This window comes from Syngnathoides biaculeatus, chromosome 22, assembly GCF_019802595.1.
Source record: "Syngnathoides biaculeatus isolate LvHL_M chromosome 22, ASM1980259v1, whole genome shotgun sequence".
NCBI lineage: Eukaryota > Metazoa > Chordata > Actinopteri > Syngnathiformes > Syngnathidae > Syngnathoides > Syngnathoides biaculeatus.
The window spans coordinates 957,048-980,091 of NC_084661.1; the positions used below are offsets into that span (position 1 = coordinate 957,048).

At 41.2% G+C, this 23,044-nt stretch overlaps 1 protein-coding gene across 2 annotated transcripts in view; it reads left to right on the forward strand.

The window, feature by feature from the left end:
* The window catches only part of LOC133495547 (protein shisa-6), a 126,153-nt gene that overhangs the window by 32,101 nt on the left and 71,008 nt on the right, over positions 1-23,044 (forward strand). For both annotated transcript variants that reach the window (XM_061810350.1, XM_061810351.1), the window contains 5 exons: positions 2,316-2,437; positions 2,674-2,757; positions 5,950-6,010; positions 8,730-9,625; positions 11,393-11,553. In XM_061810350.1, the coding sequence (XP_061666334.1) occupies positions 9,099-9,625; positions 11,393-11,553 (688 nt within the window). In that variant the 5' untranslated portion in view covers positions 2,316-2,437; positions 2,674-2,757; positions 5,950-6,010; positions 8,730-9,098. The remainder of the gene's footprint in view (positions 1-2,315; positions 2,438-2,673; positions 2,758-5,949; positions 6,011-8,729; positions 9,626-11,392; positions 11,554-23,044) is intronic.

Sequence of the window (23,044 nt, forward strand, 5' to 3'; positions counted from 1 at the left end):
CCCCAAAATGAGGCATTTTCAGGATTCTGCCCAGGTATGCATAATAACAAGCCTTGCGTTTTCTCTAGCCTCTAATGATTATGAGCTTCACTGCTTTTTCTGGTGGTCACATGGAAATAGAAAAGCATTGTGAAAATGTCTCCACAGCCTTTATTCTGCATGACTTGTTATGATTGCTTGCTTAAAATTACTATGAGACGAGAAAAAAAAGTTCCAAGGCACTCAAAATTTTGTTAAAAGCCTTTATTCTGCTCAACTGGTCACCAAGAAGTTGCACTAATGGCCCCACAAAAACCAGTGCTGGAACTTTTTGTAGCCCTTTGAATGTTACTGTTTAATGATAAACAAATCTTTTAAATGAATGACTATAATGTGTGCCACAACAAAGAGAATTACCCTATCCATCTACCCAATTTTCTAACAGTAAACAAATCGCGAACTATAATATATAACACATAAAAAATAACACCAGTATGGATTACACTGGACAGCTGCTAGGAGCTGTAAAGTCACACAAGACGCACAACAGTGTTGCTATCGCGCAGCAATTCATAATTAAAAATAATGGATGTATTCTGAAAGGAAAAAAAATGGCACTACTTGATTAACATAATGCCCAAAGCCAGTTCCCACTGCCTCACACAGGAGGGCCACCTCGATCAGAACTTCACTTCAACGCAAGTGGACAGTATCGTCAAAAGTGAAAACATTTAAGACATTTGGTCCCCCTACATATTTTATTTTATGCATGAGATAAACCCAATTGAATCAAAATACTGTGCTTAAAAATCCAATTTATGTTTGAAGGTTCATCAATAAAAAAGGGATGTGCCTACTCCAATCTGGATCTGAACTAGCCAACCTTTGGTCCCCTACAGATGGGTTTTACATGGACATTTCAACAGAATGGCCTAAAAACAAATAAAAACAAATTATTATATATACGCTTCACTGTTATGTTATGTTATTATGAATATATATATTTTTAGTGGGAGTCCTGCACAGGCTTCTCTTGAACAAACTGGTTCAATCTTGTGCTAATCTTTTTCGCACTTGTAAGTGAGCATTGTGAACAGTGAAAACAAAAAAGACTGCTGATATAATACGCCAATAAATATTACAGTTAAATCATGCAATCGTCAACTCACAGCGCCTCTTTGATCAAAACAATTTTTTTGTTAATTCTTTCTGTGCAGACCTGCGCAGTGGTTGGGAACCCTGGCCTACCATAAATGATAGAAATCAATTGGCACATATAGAAATAGAATTGTATGCCAACATTGGCATAGCCTACTCGACAGCATGAAAGAGCTGTGAAAAAAAACAAAGAAAACAAGGAAAAAAACTTTGTGTCAGTGGCAATTCATACAAATACATTTGAGCTTTGTATTAGTATGTGTGGCATATATTTGAAGTGCATTCAAACAATGTGCACTGACATTTTGCTTTCCCAGGGCACTTGAATTACAGTACTCAAGTGGAAAGTCTGATTTGATGAGGAATACCCACATTTTAGGGTTGCTCCATCCAGAGTATGTATCAAACTTAACCATGACGCGATAATTTACACACACAAAAAAACCATACAAACAAACCAACCATTTTGAGTAGTTGGGTTCCCACCTTCGTGTAGATCCTGCAACCTGTTCATAAAATTTTGAGAAGTAGCGACATCCGTTACAATGTCTTTATTTTTTCTGATGTGTCTGTGCTATCATTTGATGTCCCTCCCATCTCCAGCCCTTATCCAGATGTCCCCAAGCACATCTATATCCGTGGAATTCCCGAGAATAGTTCTGTCACGAGTTTGAATTTTTCATTGCAACAAGTAAGGATAGCATCGTAAAATGTGGTTACCAAGCAACTGCCTCTCAGCTTCACAATCAGCATCGTTGTTGTTCTGAGATCTAGACACAAATATCATCACAGTGTCTTTAGCTGCTCAGACTGTCCCCTCTGTATGCAGAATCCAGTACCAAGTGAATGAACTTGGGATGTTTATAATCACTGGGAGAGGGGGAGACAATGTATGCTTGATCAAAAGTAGTTCAGCATAATCTCCTTTCCAAAGATAGTCAATCAACTTCAGCCTGATGTGCTGAACGTGTACAGTATGGTAAGTGGAGTTTTAGAACAGATCTGACTTTGAACTAGGACCCTCAACCAAACAACTGCAGTCCTACCAATGGTTAGGAGTGAAAGAAAAAAAAAAGATGCTTATGCAAACTATTTTCTTCTGACTGTTCCTGTCAGGGAGCTTTTGAAATGACTTTCCAAATGAAAACTGACTATCCTCCTTACAATTTCCTCTGCAGGCGGTGACAGCAACAATGTACCAGAGGCTTACGGGGGAAGTTTTCGAAGGCTATGCGAGTTGTCTGTCAGATTACGTCAAATGATTGTAAGACAGCAGCTGAGCAACCTCCAAGTGTACGAGGTAAACTTGATCAGTGCTAGCGCTAATGATATGTTTAGATGCTTACATAAGTAGTAGCGCGCATGAGCTTTGAATTGTAATGTGAAGAGTATTAGGATAATATTGAAAGGAAAATAGCAAACTGATGATAATAAAATTGTGAAAATAATGGTGGATATTATGACAAAAAAATTAGTTGTAAAAGTATAATTTGCCTTGTTCATATTGCACATCAAAGCAACATTTTACCCATGCAGGAACGGAAGTTGAGGTGAACCTACGAATTCGCTGGCTTCACCACTGCCTCAGGGGGCCAGAGCTGGCCAGAACAAGAGTGTCAGGTTTAATATACAAGCTTCACTGATCACACCACTTTTTATGGTGCAGCTGTAAAGTGTTGGCCTCACAGTCCTGGGGACCCAGGTTCAATCCCAGCCCCGCCTGTGTGGAGTTTGCATGTTCTCCTGGTTCCCGTGTGGGGTTTTTTCCAGGCACTCCACTTTCCTCCCACATCCCAAAAAGATGCAACATTAATTGTAGTCTAAATTGCCCCCAGGTGTGATTGTGAGTACGACAATTGTCTGTCTCCAGGTGCCCTGCGGCTGGCTGCCAACCAGGTCAGGGTGTACCCTGCCTCCTGCCCGTTGACAGCTGGGATAAGCTCCAGCGCTCCTGCGACCCTTGTGAGGATAAGTGGCTAAGAAAATGGATGGATGGAAATACAGTACATTTGTTGACATGAATTAGTGACAAATTTTCATTGTAAATGTTAATTTTTGTTTATTCTTCAAATCCATTCATATCTACATTCTCACAATATGAAAATATTACTCTGTTTTGTCACTTTTCAAAATAGACCCAGCCTTTAGACAGATACAGATTTCCTCGACAACAACACAGACACAACAACTGTGGTGCTTTTAGGCCAAAATGACTCAGTGGTCGTGAGTCTAGACTAGTTGCCGTGCAAATAGTAGTTACGTAATATTTAAAGTGGGCAAACCGCTCCAAGCAGGAAAACACATTTGTGCTTCAGTAAGGGTACTCTTGTCATGTCCTTCCATAATCTTGTTCATAATCCCATGACTGTGCGACTGTAACATTTTGAACAGATCCTTGATACAGATTTGACCTATATCTTTACTAAGCATATTTTGAAAAATTAAGCAATTATCACCTAATTAGATCAAAATGATTTTTTCCCCCACTTTAACTGCATGTAGTTGCTCACTTCACAGCAATGCTCTCTCCCACTTTCTTGTCTCTCCCTCATTCCAGTTTATGTGCTCACTGTGCTTTAACCTCCGCCCCCCGCCCCCTGCAACTGCCTCCTTTTGGTTACTGTGGACACAAAGACCTCACTGCACAATTTGACCAATCACAACATCAGACCATCTTCTGTTTTTGGATGGATGAAAATATACAGTACGTACGTGTGGTATACATTTTGACACATTATACCAAATTTGGTTTCTGGTAAATGAATGCTCATTTGTCATCTTTGGACCAATGACATTTGCTTGAAGCTCGATAAATGGATTCGTACGATTACATCACTGTATTCTTGAAAATCCAATATTCTCATCAGCCTGGGTAAATGCAGCATAATTTTTTTTGTCTGTAGTTTATGCTTTCTATGCTTTCATTTGGCAGAAAAACAGTCTTGGTTCAGGTTTAAGAGAGCTTTGAGAGTTTAGAGCCGGAAAATAAGACAACACCATAAAAAATAAAGCACAGCTGAGCTGACAGGAAATATAAAAGGTTTGAATAATTTTCAGTTTATTAACGGCAGCACAATGAGGCAACTGTAGAGCGTTGGTCTCACAGATCTGAGGACTGGGGTTCAAATCCCGGCCCTCCCGGTGTTAACTTCGCATATTCTCCCTGTGCCTGTGTGGGTTTTTTCCAGGGCTCTCCAGTTTCCTTCCACATCCCAAAAGCAAGCATTATTTGGAGACTCAAAATTGCCCCGAGGTGTGATCGCGAGTGCGACTATTGTCTGTCTTTATGTGCCATGCGATTGGCTGGCAAGTAGTTCAGGGTGTACCCCGCCTGCTGCCCGATGACATCTGGGATAGGCTCTCGTACGCGCGTGACCCTTGTGAGGATAAGCGGCTCAGAAAATGGATGGATGGATAATACAACATGAAGCGTTAACATTTTACAGAAGCAGATCAAATGATGAATAAATAAATAAAATACACGTATAACTGCTGGTTGTGTGATTTCTGCATTTTAGTAATGTTCATACTGATCTCACACTGTCAAAGAGCAAAACCCTCTACTGAGAATACAAGCACTCGCCACCCCAGGCAAGCCTGAATTCTAAATGTGGTTTGCAGTGTCCTTTAACATCAGAATTTTACAAATACATGCTTTAACGTGCTTTTTGGGGGATTATTCTTGGTGCAATGTATTTCTTTTTATTACATTGAACAGCTACAAATGATAAATATAGAAATTAAGAATATGACAATAATAATCCATCCATCCATTTTCTGAGCAGTTTATCTTCACAAGGGTCGTTGGCGTGCCAGAGCCCATCCCAGCTATTATCTTCAGGGATGATACCATGAATTGGTTGCCAACGAATCGCAGGGCACATAAAGACAGACAACAATCGCACTCACAATCACACCAAGCAGCAATTTAGAGTCTCCAATTAATGCACGTTTTTGGGATGTGGGAGGAAACTAGAGTGCCTGGAGGAAATTAAGGCACGGGGAGCTCGGGTGGGGCCATGATTTGAACCCCCGGTCCTCAGAACTGTGAAGCCATCAAGCTAACCAGATGTGTCACACTGTGGCGCCTGATAATAATAACAATTCCTCCGAGGATTCCAGGATTCCTCTACTGTGTTGTGAGTGTGTCTGAATTTCGGCTCAGGGGGGTATATATATATATGGATTCCAAGCATTCCAAAACAAAAACAGAATGAATATCCATCCATCCATTTTCTTTTGCACTTATTCTCATGAGAGTCACAGGGAGTACTGGAGCCTATCCCAGCTGTCAACGAGCAGGTGGCAAGGTACACCCTGAACTGGTTGCCACCCAATCGCAGGGCACATTGAGACAAATGGCCACACTCACAATTAATGTTGCATGTTTTTGGGATGTGGGAAGAAACCAAAGTGCCTGGAGGAAACCCATGCAGACACGGGGAGAACATGCAAACTCCACACAGGCGTGTCCAGGATTGAACCCGGGATCTCAGAACTGTGAGGCCAACGCTTTACCAGCTGACTCACCGTGCCGCAGAATGCATTTCAACTATTGAATTTTTTGTATGTGGAAAGGGGATTTTAATAGATTAAGTCATCATTGAAAATAAAAAAAAAAACAACAATTCAAAATACGACCCCCCCGCCCCATCAATATATTGGTACTTTGCTCTGTTGGGTTTCTTCACTCTAATACTTGCCCGAACTGTTTTGGTTTGTATTGTTTTCACATCCTGCCTGCCATAAATATTGTGGGAAAAAAAACTATTGCGAAGAATTTCTACCATGTTGCATGTCTTCTCAAACAAGGTAGCGAACTGCAATTGAAGATGCTGTACCACTTACACCTGATATCTTCCACACTTCTCAGGTACTAGTTGCTGACAAACTGTCACCCTTAGTGTGTTGCTTTTCTCAAAGTGTTGATGGCGAAACGTTTACACCTCATCTACTGTTGCTGCAGTCCTATGCAATGATGCTGTTTTATTTAATCTACTAAGACAAGATGTTGTCTTTTGTATTTGTCAGCCCAACAATCATATATTCCTTGGCTTCAGAGCTGCAAGGGTTCAAAATTTAAAAACATAAAATATGCAAAATGCAAATCCCTATTTTTAAACATTCATCGGGTGAAATTGGCTTTCAAATAACTCAGTTCCATCCCAATGTGGAGTGTTCAAAGTTACATATGATGATGTAATTACCGCAACACTTGTTGTTTGAAAATGCTACTTTTTAAAATTTGCAAATTCAATTAGAAAACGTAGGTTTACTATAAATTACTTTTGGCATCATATATAAGTAAAAAAATCAAATGGGTTACGGCATGTGGATGTAAATGGCTAAAATAAATATACATCAATTTTCTGTACCACTTATCCTCACTAGAGTCACCCCAATCCCAGCAATCAATGGGGAGAAGGTGGGGTACACCCTAAACTGGTTGCCAACCAATCACAGGGCACATGGAGACAGACCAGACTCACAATCACAACTAGGGGCAATTTAAAGTGTCCAAATAATGTTGCATGTTTTGGGGATGTGGGAGGAAAGTGGAGTGCCTGGAAAAAAACCCACACAGGAACCGGGAGAACATGCAAAGTAAACACAGGGAGGGCCTGGATTTGAACCTCAGTCCCTCAGAACTGTGAGGACAATGTTCTAACCAATTGCGCCACAATTCCACCCTAAAATAAATAGTTTGTGCCAAAAACTGTCTGTCTTTGTAAAACAGATGCCAAAAAAAAAGTATAAAATGTAACAACACTACTCCCTTAACACCTTATCTCATCAGTGATACGGTACATGTTCACTCATAATATTATTCTCATAATAATCATGCCCCTTATATATTATCTCCAATCTTCCTTCCATCCATTGCAATATGCAGCGCCAGCAGTTGTCGAACCAAGTTTTCAGATAATGCCTTTTACTTACTTACATGCTTGGATTCTTATTGTCAGGTAGTGATTTATTGAGTATATAGCTCTATTTATTGTAGTTATTGAAAAGTTTTGTACACCCTGTTTGTATGGAGGCATATTCCTTCCCCACAAAAAAAAAAAAAAAAAAGACTTCATCACTGCTCCATCAGCCCAGAATGCGCGCCTCGACCACTAAGTCCGCCCGCACAGACTGATTTGATTTATAAGGCTCAAAATGTTTTTTCTAGCTGAATCCAAAACTCAAATTGATTATCTTTTAATTCCAGAACTCCGGCGTAAAAATTGTGCCAAACATATGTATGCGTTCATCTGAGATGACACGCTGTGGCGACCCCGAAAGGGACAAGCCGAAAGAAAACACACACACTACATTAATACATGAAACTTTTCATATTTTAATGTGAAATTTATCACTTTATCTTATAATGTGAACTTTTTTTTCTGGTGTGACAGCAATGCGCTTCAGTAATTTATTGCTCTGTCGCTTTATTGGATAAGGTGATGTTGTGATGCATCATACAGTGCAATCACAGTACCAAATCTTGATTTCAGACTTGAGCCCAGTGGTAAAGACTTATCTGAGAATATAGAACTTTGTGGTGTAAGGTTTCGGCTCAACAAGAGAGTAGAGATATTCCACACGGCTCTCACAACTAAGTGTAAACCGGCTCATCAACCCAAACATTACTAGGCAAAATTGCTAATGCAGTTTTGCATGTCATCAGATGGAGTGAATGGTCAGAATTTTGTGGCTCTGAAGATAAATATGCTGTGTTATATATTTATTGTTTTATACAGCAGTGCTGAAATTCATTTCTGTATTGCTGCACCGTTTCTACATAATTCTGTGACTTGGCTGCGGACCAGAAATAGAGAGCAGTGTCAATTATGGATTCATCCTGCAAATGATGCATGAGTAGAAGCGTGGGGTGGAGTGATAATTATGTCTGTCTTTCAAAAAAAGGTCGAGGAAGATTACGAATGTAAATACATTTGTATGCAAAGTAAGGTTTGCAGTGGACACTCAGCAAGCGTGTTGACTGGCCATTTTATTTGGGAGTGTGAGTGCAAATAAACCGGCTTGCTAGAATAGATGGCGGCGTTTTGTTGCAGAATGGTGGTGGTCTAAAGGAGACGATTGTGTGCAATTTGCCGATACTTGACTGAGTTCTGACGCCAGTGCAGTGATGTAAGAGATGGCGGGTGGGGGGGTGTAAGTAGAGAGAAAGATTGGTGGTCTGCTTCATAGCGCTGAATGTCCGCTTTACTTTCACAGACACAGACAGAGGACTCCAAGCGGGTCTTTTTCCTCTTTCTGTCTTTTCTTTTCTTTTCTTTTCTTTTCTTTTAAGCAGAGGTAAGCTGTCTTTCCGCACACATTGTTTGCAGCCTGAATGTGCAGGACGCAAATTCACTTTGACTATTAATATAAATAATTGAGAATATCAGATGTTAACCACGAGGACCCTTTCAATCTATATAACAAGCGTGTTATGTGTAAGATTGCAAGAATGCTTGAAAATAATCAAGCCGGGACAAGCTAAAAGGAAAAGAAGAAGAAGTAGGAATCCTAATGTATTAATGAATGCATGACGTGCGGCTGACGTCGAGATCATACCAAATGAGCTCTACTTATGTTTGCAGTCTAACTTGGACAGGAGCAGAACGGAGCTGAGCTCAGTCTTAAGAACTTTGGACAGCGACTCAGCGCTCCCAAGCGAGCCGAGCCGGGCTTCACCAGCAGCGTGACTCCGGCGCCGGCTCGGGATATGCGGTTGTCCCCCCGCCCTTGCGTCGCGGGCTGCAGCGGACTCGAGTTCAGTTCATGAGCAGTGACAGCTGAGGTATGCCCTCGAAGGCAGTGCACCCAGAGTTGCATTCAGCATGAAGGCGGCACAAGGGACTGAGCGAGTAGAGCACTCGATGGCGAAACTTACGTAGGGCTGAATCTTCTGCGAAGCTTATCTAGAGTTGCCTTCATACAATTCCAAGACTTGTTTTGTTTTGCGCGCCATGGGGATAAGACACCTTCTGGTACTTCTCATTTATCTGGATCCACTCAGTGTGCTGGGTGCAGCCACGGGTGGTAAAAAAACTAAACAGCCGAACAGGAAGGCTCCCAAAGCAACCGCGGCGCCCACGGCGGCCCCGCAGCCGAAGACGCCGCAGCCCGCACCGGCCAGAAACCACGACACCTGCCTGGGTTATTACGACGTCAGCGGGCAGTATGACAAAATGTTCGAATGCAACAACACGGACCACCGATACTGCTGCGGGACTTGCTACCTGCGCTTCTGCTGCGAGTACAAGAAAGACAAACTGGATCAAAAAGCCTGTAAGAACTATCAAACCCCGGTGTGGGTGCAGACGGCCGCCCCGTCCCCAGTACCGACGGGGGAGACTTTTGAGGGCATGGACCAGACCAATACGGCGGTCTACATCACCTGTGGGATCATAGCTTTCATCATAGTGATGGGAGTGTCTGCCAAAGTTGCTTATGACAAAGCAACAGAACCGCCACAGGAGATGAATATACACAGGTGAGGAAGGCACACTCTTCAACATTTTGAGTCACATTACACATGATCACGCAATATCCAATGCAAAGATACTGAACATATGTCCATTATCGCAGTTGTAGTCTGCAGAGGTGCAAACCTGCGCTCCATGACAGCGTGAACTGGTCCTGAAATGTTAATAAGGTGCCAGGGTTAGACTACATTGCATTTGTACTTAACTATAAATATTAGTAATATTTATATTTATTCTTGTATTCAGGGCAAAAGAATTTCTTTGATTTCTCCACAATTCATCATATTTGCAAACTCATTTAGTCTAGTTGTTTAGTGGTCATCTGTCAGTTGTGTCGTGTGTGTCTGAAGCACACATTTTACACAGTTGGAAAAATAGGTCAAGTTCAAACATGACACAAGCATGTCAAAAAGAAGGTTGCAGTAGGGCTTTTTTTTTTTAAAGTCATATAGCCCACAAGACTAAGTGGTGAAAAATGTAGTATATTTTCCCCCAGAGGCAAAATGGTACAAAAGCAGTCCCATTGTATGATTAATATTGAGAGACTCGTGACAATTTGTGATTTGGAGTATTGGAGTAAAACAATTAGAAAATCCTTTCATAGATGGATATAAAGTGATTGAAATCATTGATTTCCATTCAAATGACACGGATCTTTCACATCAGATTCTATCAGCAGATGTTCCCTCCCAAAAGAAGTGTGTCGGAATGGAAGCCCGAAATAATTACAGTTAAAAGAAGCTCATTAATCAGACAGTTCTTTTCGGATGTGTGTATGCGCTTGCGTGTGTTTGTGTAAGAAAGCTCTTTGCTTTGCAGCCGAAAGCCCAGCTGCATTTCCACCAATAATGAGCCACGTATTTCCCTCAAGTGGCGAGCCAGCTTTCAAATGACACACCTTGAACATACCGCCACACTCCCACTGCCTCTCCCTACTTGCATGGTTGCGTCTGACTGCATGGGGTGTTGAGGTGTGCAATTGGAAGCGATGCTAAGCAGAGGTGAGATGGATGGCGAATAACCACATTTGAGCCCCTCAGCTGGCGCCCGCTTCCTCCTGCAGCTTTTCCGTGTGAGAGTTCTCATACATGAGTGGGCTCTAGACTGCAGCCCACATCTGGAAGCAAATGCTGACACATATTATTTCCTCCAGATTGAACGGTTCTATGAATTATTCAACACTTGCACAATCTTAAGACTGTGAATAATGGATAGTGTTAATGTTGGGGTTGTAGCAAGGTCGTGTGAGATGCATGCACGGCTACACATTGAATCAAGAAAAGGAAGACAAGGGGAGTGGAAATATTTATCTACAGGCAAAAGGTTACCCCAAACGTTATATGTGACGTACAAGAGCTTTGAGACGGTGCAGCCGTGCAAAAGGAGTTTGATTTCCCTTTTAAAAGGGATGCCAGAAAAACCAAACAAACACTTTTTGAACTTTTCTTTCATCGCGATTCCCTCTGCCTGCCTTCCTCGCTGCCTCTTGAGGGTTTCATGTGCACCTGGTGCGGTCTAAAAAACATTCCATTTCAAGCTAATTAGATGAGATGCTCACACATGCAATGTTGTTTCCATTCATCATCTTCCCAGGCTGGAAAAAAAAATCCCACAAACCTGAGAGTCCCTGAATTATCCATAATAGCACAACACCATATTAACAATTAGCCGCTATTGGTTGTACAGGAAACAGACGTGTGTTTGCCACATTTTGAAATATACACGCCGAGCTTCTGTAAGTATAATAAAATTTGCTCTTGACTTTGAATTCACAGGGCCCTTGCTGACATCCTGAGGCAACAGGGGCCCATTCCCATTTCTCAATACGATTGTGAAAACTTTGCAGCGATGAACGGGTCATCCAAAGACAACACTCCAGTTCGAACCTCGTCGAAGAACCACTACACTCCTGTTCACACCTCCAAATCCAACCACGGTATGAGCTCTTCTTTCTATCCACTCCAATACATTGTGCACTCGTTGGTCCAATAGACGTGGTGGGCAGATTCAAGCAGTATGCCATTTTCCTACATCCCTCCTGATGTTATACTTTTTTTTTCAATATTATGTTGTGAGTTTCCCCCCAAAGATTGCCCACAGTGCTCAACCTTTCAACTGCATAATCTCTAATGTTAACTTCCTGTAATCATCGCATTTGAGCAAGTGAGTGTGAGGGGGAGCGCAACAGAATGAGAACGGAGTCGGCAGATAATTACAGGCTGGCAAGGTAACGTAGCCCCTGCCGTGCATGACAGGGTGGACGTCATGACCTCACAGGCACACAGTGGGTGAAGGTGTCGCTAACACTGCGTGATTTTATGACACTATTCATAATGTGCATGGTTGATAAATCAACACATTTGGTGAACACGTGCATTAAAACCAGGGGTAAAGAAAAGTGCCGGTCATTATTTATGCCCAAAAAAAAACAAAACATCAATGATAGTCATAGTGAGTCGTAAGGACCATAATAGTTGTTTCGCCCCTCAGATTAGTGTTAACATGTCAGTGTTTAAATGAATGGACAGACTAGAATAGTCATTACTGTATACTTGCACCAGAATGGTACAATGGAATGATTGATTTTTACTTCACTTTTACTTGTCTTGTCAGACTAAGATTTATATGTGCTTGGCAGAATGGTGACAATGCGGAAAACTACCATTTGGCCATAGAAACAGTTTTCTCAGTCATGAATTTGTTGTATTCTGCTCTTTCGAAGACCATTTATTAGGGATTGTATGGAAATGAATGTAATCCATTTAGTAGAAAAGTAATCATTCCATTCCCCCCTTCCTCAAATGTTGATAAGTATTAAATGCTAAATTATAGCACTTGTAGTACAGCCTGGCTACATTTTTTATGCACTGCATGTTGCGTACTCGCAGTTTTGGATATATTTTATATTATTACTAAATTCTTCAAATTGATATCAGGTTTCCCAGCTAAATACCTCAAGTAAATTTGTAAAACCAGAATTTTTAAAAATCCAAATAACGGCCATTAAAGCCTAAATGATACATTTCATCCCAAAATAACAACTAGAAAAAAAGAAAGAAACTGCATGGGCTGACACAACCACAGTTGTTGCCCTTTTTGCCATAAATATAGAAATAGATGTGAAATTTTTGTCATGGGATTATAAAGTATCGACAGTATCTAGAAGTAAATGTATATTCAGACAAAAAAACATAACATGAAACATTTATAGTCTCTCAGTCAATAGGGTGAAGAGTTACATCACCCCTTAGCATAACTCTTTAACCGAAAAATACTCTGTGTGTGAGCTGTGAAATTAGCCTGATTATTTTAGAAGTTACAAACGTAAATATGTCTCTTGGGAGACAGGAAGACCCCATTTTTCTTTTTTTCTTTTTTTTTTTTTTTACATGTATGAGTACGCAAGTAATCAAATGTGGTAACTTGCCCGGGGAAAGGGTTTTAACAAACCATTTTTAGCAAATTTGCCTTTTAAAATGCAAGTACGTTGTACAATGAAAGGTAGAATTTTAAATGAAAAATGATCAAATGTAAGTACAATGTGCAGTGAAAGGTTGAACTTGAAATGAAAGTTGATTCCAAGTGACAGGAAATGATAGAGCAATTCTAAAACCTCCACCAGGGGGCACAAATTCCCCATACGGTTTATGACGTCAATAATTTACTTTGGGATGGATTGTCGGTTCCCATTTTGTTCAATTTTCTAAGACTGTGTATCCTCTCTTGGCATAGTTTTGATTGCAGCATCTTCATTTGGCTGTAGTTATTTACAAATAGGTACATTAGTTACACATTTGTTATTCCTTACACAATCCCATTTCACATGCCATTTTTTTGTGGGCTAGGGGAACGTTGACACCTCCCAGGCTATACTAATTACCACTGCTGCTCACAACTGTATTGTGCTTATGTTCCCTGGATAGGACAGAAAGATGCGGTCTCATGGATTTTTTTCAAAATATTTGGGTTTTTGTCGTCTATGCCATGTGCACTTGGCCTCTTTCTGCCACATTGCTGTCTGTCAGGCATCCGCTTCCAGCATTTTCTTGCTGCCTTATGCCAATGCAGTCTGCATTCCATCTCTTATTCGGAGTCGGCAGCCATTTAAACTGATCTACAAGTGTCGAGCTGACTTTTCAAGCGCTGAGCTCAGGGGTCACCAACGTGAACCAGGCACCAGGTCACCCCCAAAGACCACATGTTCTAAAACAGTTAGCTTGTTCTAAAAATAGCTCAATTGTGATTTTCTAGGAATCGTGTAACAATTACATTTTAAAATGCAAACACAGAGATGTATAGAAATAAAGTGTTGCATGTTGGCATCAATCTTTCCCCTAGCTTATTAAATTGTACCCGTTAGTTATTTTAAGAATCCAAATCTCAAATTTTACACTTTTATGCATAACATAGATCAAAATTAGTCTGTAATGTGGTTTAAAAGCTTGACATTTATCCGATTTGTCAAATGTAGTTTGCATACGGCATGATTTGAATTTGCTGTCACAATGTTTTAGTTTCTCCAATTAATATTCAAGTAGCTGACCCTACGTGGTTGCAACATGGAAAATTGAGTTATGTGACAATGTGGCAAAGCTTTGGATCACCAACTAAACCCAGATGAGCCATCCATTCATCCATTAATTTTCTTAGCCGCTTATCCTCACGAGTTTCGTGGGAGTGGTAGAGCCTATCCCAGCTGTCAACGGACAGGAGGCAGGGTACACCCTGAACTGGTTGCAATCCAATTGCAGGGCACATTGAGATGAACAGTCACACTCACAATCACACCTAGGGGCAATTTAGAGTGTTAATGTTGCACGTTTTGGGGACGTGGGAGGAAACTGGAGTGCCCTAAAAAAACCCAGGCAGGCACGGGGAGAACATGCAAACTCCACACAGGCAGTTCCGGGATTGAACCTGGAATCTCAGAACTGTGAGGCCAACGCTCTCCAGCTGATCCACCGTGCCACCTCAGATGAGCCAGTTCTTCTTCTTTTTCTTTCGGCCTGTCCTGTTAGGGGTTGCCACACCATGTCATCTTTTTCTATTTAATGGCTTCAATTTATTTTTGGATGAACTCCTATGCATTTTGGAACCAGTGTTTGAACCTATTTCATAGATGATGTATGAGCTTTCACACACTGCTGGAAGTGCATTTCTGGTTTGGAGCGAGCGAGCAGGCGGGCCCTGCCTGCCGTGCAAGTGCAGTACAACAATACTTAACTATATAATGTTAAATGTAAGAGTGGATTAAACAGCAAAGCTTGCGTTCATTGTCCCAGAATGTGTGCAAGAGATGAAGGCCACAGGCTGGTTATTTTATAGTCATTGAATGGGACCTGCCTACCAAAATATCCTCACGTTTTGTTTCACCCACATCTTCTTCCTCTGTGCTGCTGAGTAGTTAGTGAACAATCCAAAACAATAGCCTCTTTTGTGCAGCTGTGAGTTGCCTGCTGCCAATTCTGCTCATGTTCCCTGTTAGAGGGTGAATAACCCTACAATACAATTCTCAATTCAACTGCAGTTCAATTCAATTCTGCAATTCACAATAATACTCCTTTTGATGTGGGGTAATACAGTGAAGCTCATACGCTGACAACCAATCAGAGCAAAGCTGATCAAAGATTGGTTCAGTATATTTGTTTTTTTTTGGATACCAAATATTAAGGAGAAATGCATCTGGCTCAAATGCCAGGTGTAAATGACAAAACTAAAATAACTAGGAAAAAGGGCATCTTGGGCATTTTCAAACTAAATTTGCAAACCCGATAAAAGAACGTTAAAGATTATCAAAAATAAAATGGGACCTTCAACATAATCAGCATCTTCACACGCGTGAAGATCATTAATTGTTCATAATGACATGTCATGTAATTTGAGAAAGTTTCTTATTTTATAAGAGTGTGTCAAAGTGCTAGCCCTTCGCATTAATCAGTACCCAAGAAAGAGCTCTTAGTTTAAAAAAGATTTGATTTAGACTCATTAAAGGTCGGCCATCACTTTACCCATCGATTGGTTGCAATGCATGGCTGGAAGTACATGAGTCTTCTTGTAATGAGTCCCTCATCAGAGAGCGCAGCAGTCCCAGCAGACTTTGATGTAAAAGGCATCACATGTAACAACGGATATGAATTGGGAGCTCCACTCGAAGCTCTGTGGTGCCCACCACCCCTGATTAAAAATACCCGTTCACTGGATGTGCACCTACATGGGAGTTGTGAATACTCTTAACTGAAGCTGATGTCAACTGTAGAGACCCTTAAAAAAGATTACTTCAGGTAAGTACCTCTACAACGTCTGTTAAAAGTCTCATCTTTATTTTGTTTGAGGTCACTTTTATGCCAGAACGCATAGCTCCTTTGATATTCCAAAACCCAGAGCTTTGTTTCTGTTTCATAATGTATGCTGTCTTATTTTCACATTACCGCTCTGTGATGACATTATATACCCTTGGCGCATTGCAAAACTCCCTGTGTTTTTCTAACAACATAATGTACCTAAAAATACTCCGCTGGAAGCAAAAATTGTGCAGACAGCATATTAAGGTACCATTGCAGGGAGTGTGGCAAGTTTTTTTTTTCTTCATATATATATATATATATATATATATATATATATATATATATATATATATATATGTACACACATACACACACTGTATGATTCGCTTTTTGATCTGAGTGTAAACACTGCACACCCTGCAGCCACAACAAGGACTAGACCTCGAAAACGAGTAGCAGATACCTATACAGGGCTTTGCCTTTCAGTGAGAATAAACAATAATCGGTTCTCTGAGCAATGCAGTTTGGCCAGTAGCTCTCTGAAGTAAAGTTGATTTATTTAGCGCAGTCCAGACGCAAAATTTTACCTCTGATTTCCTCTCACTTGGTTGCCTCAATTGGTTTACTTCCTTATATGCAAAGAGATGAAATGTATAGATTGCTGGCACTAACGGTATCAATGTACAGTATATGCTCTCATTTTATACTGTAAGTATGAAGGAAAAAAATCTAGTCCTATTATATTGGAAATATTTCTATGCTGCTGGTTACCGGACACTTGGAGACACACTAGTTTTTGTTTATTAAAAGTGACCCTGCTATGTTTGAACACAGACAAACACATACTCGCATCCACCACAGACATACTGACAAAATTCAGGCCAAAAACACGCAACAACTGGTTTGATAAGGAGTCATTGAGGGAGCCGGAACTGTTCTCTGAAAATGAGTTTCACTTGACTCCCGGATAGTCTGAGACCAGGGCGTGCCATGTCATGTGCCCTGTAAACGACAGTTTTGTATTTCTGATCTTCAAAAGACAAGTTCCGTGGAACAAATCTTATTTGGGAACAAGATCACTATTATTAGTTAATTGATCTGTTTCATTTCAACTTAATTCTTATGGTTTGGTTCAACCTATAAAAGTCAGTAAAAATATATATTGTGTTCTGAGATTCCTTACAGTATTTGTCCAGTTACAGTACCATCTTAAAGGTCAGTTTTTGGGGACAATCAGAGATTGCAATAATAGCCCTGCACCTTTAGCTTTTTTTTTTTAACAGCACTCCAGTGACCTTTAGTTTTGTTGTTCCTCGTTCTGTTTTGAAAAAAAAAAAAAAAAAAAAAAAAAAAAAAAACTGCTAGCGAGCTGTACTTTTAGAGCTTTTATTACACAGTCACACACATAATGCATGTCCAAATATGTCACATTGCCCTTGATTTACATTGAGCTAATAGCTTTCTACAGTTCTTGACTGCTAATCCGATCAATATTGGATAACTGAAAATCCAAATTGAGGGTAATGTAAATTGGTGCCTAGCCAGCACTTGCCTTTACATAACAATAAAAAGGGACCACTAAAACAGTCCATGTCTGCACCAAGTCTATTCATTTTTTTTCATACATTTAATGTATCTGTCCTTCAGTCTATAATTAGCTGGCCCTGGGCCCAGTGCATGTTACACCCCTTTGCAAACTTTCATGACAATCATGCTGAGAGAGGCAAAACAAAAAGACGTGGGTGAGACGATAACCTCCTCAGTCAGAGGTAATTATCATAACACACTCTTTAAACACCCACACCTATAGCTGTAGCCACCCTGCAATTAATACTGTGTGCCGGCTTACACTGTGACAACACTGACTCCCACTTACCAATGAAATCATCACTCACGTGGAAAACAATATTTCTAAAGCATCATCATTTTAATGAGTGCTGTGGTAAGCTGCAAGCCCTTGTTTTTGTGACACATTAAATCTGGCACAGCGGGCAGTACATCTGATTGCCTCGAGCGATTTAGACCAGTGTTGGTGATTTCATAGACCAGAAGACCACCAACAGTGGATGTCCTGAGCCACCGTGTGTGCGTGTGGACAGTCCATTTCATTCACCGCCAATCATTGTGGCATCTTTCATTTCCTTTGAATGTGGTACAATGACAGTCTAGACAGAGAAATCTGTGTGCGGACGACGACCGTGTGTAATCGCAGCAATCCATATATGAATGGAGGATTGTCCTTGTGCTTGGCCGGTGTGGCATGAGACAATGTAAGCGGGTCCTCTTAAATACAGAATTAGCTGGTCACAACCACTGGCGACTTTAAAGTTCCCATATTTTAGCAATGAAGACTTTCATAGAGTGACAATGTATCCCTATGGGGGCACAAACCAGTGCCATCTGTAGGCCGGTCCCAAGCCCGGATAAATGCAGAGGGTTGCGTCAGGAAGGGCATCCGGCGTAAAAACTGTGGCAAACAAATATGCGCATTCATCGAAAGAATCCCATACCGGATCGGTCGTGGCCCGGGTTAACAACGCCCGCCCCCGGCACTGCTAACCTGCAGGGCGTCGGTGGAAATTCAGCTACTGTGGGTCGAAGACAAAGAAGAGGAGGAAACCGGATCCATCGTCAGAAGAAAAAGAGGAATGCACAGAGCCTACAACTGAGTGTAGGGACTTTGAATTTTTGGAGTATGACAGGAAAAGCTCAGGAGTTGGTTGACATGATGATTAGGAGAAAGGTTGATATTCTGTGCATCCAAGAGAGCAGGTGGAAAGGTAGTAAGACTAGAAGTTTAGGAGCAGGGTTTAAATTATTGAGTGAGAGTGATGAGACTAAAATTTGAAATTGAGGGTGTTATGTATAATGTGGTTAGTGGCTATGCCCCACAGGTAGGATGTGACGTAGAGTTGAAAGAGAAATTCTGGAAGGAACTAGATGAAGTAGTTCTGAGCATCCCAGACAGGGAGAGAGTTGTGATTGGTGCAGATTGTAACGGACACATTGGTAAAGGAAACAGGGGCGATGAAGAAGTGATGGGTAAGTACGGCATCCAGGAAAGGAACTTTGAGGGACAGATGGTGGTGGACTTTGCAAAAAGGATGGAGATGGCTGTAGTGAACACTTATTTCCAGAAGAAGGAGGAAGATATAGTGACCTACAAGAGCGGAGGTAGAAGCACGCAGGTGGATTATATTTTGTGCAGACGATGTAATCTGAAGGAGGTTACTGACTATAAAGTAGTGGTAGGGGAGAGTGTAGCTCGACAGGATAGGATGGTAGTGTGTAAGATGACTCTGGTGGTGGTAGGAAGATTAAGAAGACAAAGGTAGAGTAGAGAACCATGTGGTGGAAGCTGAATGATGTGCGGTCTTTCGGAAAGAGGAAAGACAGGCTCTCGATGGACAGCAGAAGCTCCCGGAAGACTGGACAACGACAGCCAAGGTAATCAGAGAGACAGGCAGGAGAGTACTTGGTGTGTCTTTTGGTAGGAAAGGGGAGGAGACTTGGTGGTGGAACCCCAAAATACAGGGAGTCATACAAGGAAAGAGATTGGCGAAGAAGAAGTGGGATACTGAGAGGACTGAGGAGAGGCGAAAGGAGTACATCGAGATGCGACGTAGGGAAAAGGTAGAGGTGGCAAAGGCTAAACATGAGGCATATGAAGACATGTACCCCAGGTTGGACACGAAAGAAGGAGAAAAGGATCTCTATAGGTTGGCCAGACAGAGGGATAGAGATGGGAAGGATGTGGAGCAGGTAAGGGTGATTAAGGATAGAGATGGAAATGTGTTTTGCTGACAAGGTTCGAGAGAGCAGACTTCGATGGTTTGGACATGTTCAGAGGCGAGAGAGTGAGTATATTGGTGGTAGGGTGCTGAGGATGGAGCTGCCAGGCAAAAGGGCGAGAGGAAGATCAAAGAGAAGGTTTATGGATGTGGTGAGGGAAGACATGAGGGCAGTTGGGGTTAGAGAGGAAGATGCAGGAGATAGGCTTAGATGGCAAAAGATGACACGCTGTGGCGACCCCTAACGGGACAAGCCGAAAGGTAAAGAAGACTTTCATAGAGTGACTCTCTAAAATGGACTTACTGTCGTATAAAAATATCAATTGCTTTAAAAAAACACCTTGGTTTTGTCATGATTGTCCAGAAAAGGCCCAACTCGAGCCTTTTGTGTGACAGTTTTGTATTTCCTCTGATTGGTTGCCTCCGAGTAGAAGACCCAGTAGATGTTTGTTGTGTTGACAGGCCTGGGTCGGGTGCAGAGAGATTATTTATCATATGATACACATTTACATATAATACGGCATGAAATAGGACTCCAGAGGCCTGAGATCACCTCAATAAATCCCAAGACTAATATAAGAATAAGTGAAAATAAAATGAAATCAAATCGCTACAGTTGTGGGTGTGTGCAAAGATGCAAACGTACATGATATTTACATGGTACTCTGAACTTGACGAAGAACAAAATGTTCGTTGTGCATGGATGAATAGGCACGGGGAGTGGGGTGGGGTGGGAGTGGATGTCACTGCTACAGAGCATTGTTCCAGTTTAACAGTATAAACCTCTTGCCTGAAGTGCGCTGACCAAAGGAACAAGGATGTCCAGGTTGGGGTCAACTTAAATATATCCGCGGACTTCAGTATTTGTCTTCTTGTAGCCCTAATCTAGGCAGGCGTAAATTAGACTGGCTTTCTGCCACCAACTGTCACTCAGCTCAGTGGATCTACAAGTACAGACCCTTGCTGTGCCAGAATGCCCATGTTGGCAGAGAACAGTCTGCCAAACGAGCAAAGGTGCAGCGAGTCTTATGCTTGCATGAAAATCACCAGACATTTGTCCCCTTCCAACATTTGCGCTCTCTACAAAAATAGTCCGTCGCCTCTGAAGGAGCCTTCACACTGGCAGTCCATTTTCGCTTGTCTGAATCAGTAAATGGGTTTGTACAAAACACATGTGTCTTGTGTGGTTCAGTTTGTTTTTTCACAGTAAAATGTCTAAGCGTACCCAAATGTATCACCAGAAACCACATTATAGCTCTCTATTCACATTGGTCACAAGAATGTAAAAAGGAAGGAGGCTTGCTATTGGGTCTCTTGCTATTCGGCTTTACACGATCAAAGTTTTTGGGGCCGATCACAGATCAATAATTAGCGAGTTTGAGAAAAAGAAGATAAACGAGTAATACGTCTATTTAAAAGACCTGTTTATTTACTATGTAGATGTGTTTGTAATTGCTCAAAAATATATATTTACAGTAAATTATGTATCTTTGTTCATCTGTTTAGGCCAGTGAGGCATAGCAACAGACAGAACAAAGTTATGGCCTTCTTTTAGATGGCAGCAAATACATACAGCAATTAATTATCTACTTTATGTAAAATTGTTGTTTGTTGGCGTGCCGTGATATTTTTTAAGTCTAATGTATGTGCTTTGACTCCCAAAACGTTGGAATTCTCTGCTGTGGTCATATAATATGTTCAACAGAACGGCAGTAAGTGTAAACATAATCACGAGCGTTAGCACTAGCTTGCTAGGCTACATAACTTTTGTTGTCTGCTTGCAAGCCCTATCGTATTAAAAGTATATGAACATACCTCAAGCAAGCTTTAGACAAAGTCCTAACCTGTCCTGAGCACCGGTGACCAGCAACACATGTTCCCCTAAATTTCTTCAATTAATATAGTCAACACCATCCACTTGTGTTGTCATTGCCACTGTAATGAATCGCATTTGAGTTGACAAGCCCAATGATGGTTGAAAACGAATTGGAGTTATATGCTCTGACCTCTTTTTTCTCGTCAGAACCCGAGCTACAGCATTCTGAATGAGCTGCAGCTGTATAATGCTCTATTTGGGAAGTCCAGTCAGAAGACCATTACAATAGTTAATTCTACTCGAGATAAAATCTTGGATGAGATTCTCCTGGTCTGCTTGACACATGCAGGCCTTCACTCTAGATATTGTATGTTCTTCACATGGTAAAAAGCAGTATAAGTAATTGACTTGAAAGTCAGGTAAAACGCTATCAGAACAAAAGAACAACTCCAACACATTATTTTCTGACTTAGAAAATATGTTCTACGATCAGACATTTAAATAAAACATGGCAGGAAATATTGTATTGAGCTTGTATGCCGATACAAACTGCACACATGCTTAGCCCCAGACTTGTCAATTGAGTCAATTGTCTAATCTGTTGACATGGCAATTGTAGTTACGTCACCATAATAATTTTTATGCACAGTGGGAGTACTGTATATCAATAACACCTCACTTCATCATGTGAGCTGCTCATGCTATCGCTAATGTTTTTGCGCTCACGCTATGTCACAGAATGCAAGAGGAACCCACAACATAGAGCGATTAATGCACTCAGCTGCCAGCATATATATATATATATATATATATATATATATATATATATATATATATATATACTTGAGAAAACCGCACAAGAGTTAGAACCATACTGAAACCAGCTCTTACAATTTGCATGGTCCACAGTAAAGTTTGTTTCCTGTATTCATACCTGTCCAACTGAACTGCACCAAGGGGGTTAACTAACTACAGTTCATGCCCTTAGAGGCCTCCATTATTTTTTTTCCCCTTCCTCAATCTCATTGGCCCTTATTGTACAGATGGAACCTTGGCCCGCCAGAAATACATGCAAAGCACTTGTTGCATTACTTTCATTGGAGGTGACTAGCAGGCTGGGCTTCTGTGTGAGACGATGGCATCATGTGATGCAAAACTTACAGCTTTGTCAACATTATGAGCACAGCTGCGTGGACATCCAGGCAGATCTGCTCTCAAATCAGTAATCCTTATAAAGTATACCCGCCTCGCCGGGTTCAAGTTTAAATAGACCTTAGGGTTTGGTATAGGTCCCTGATGACAGCCATATCATACCAGCCAGCCGGGTTTATTAAAAAAATGATATAATTATGCACATTTTTATTATCTCAAAGGTATAACAGAGCTGCAAGTGTCCAGTGTGGAATTCCCATTATTAGAAAATAAAACAACAGACCACTCGCTTCATGCCCTGCATGTTCAATTTCATGGCATTGTTGAGGGGAAAAATCGTGATTTGCTTTGTAGCAAGGACATTGAATTCATAATGCGTAGCCC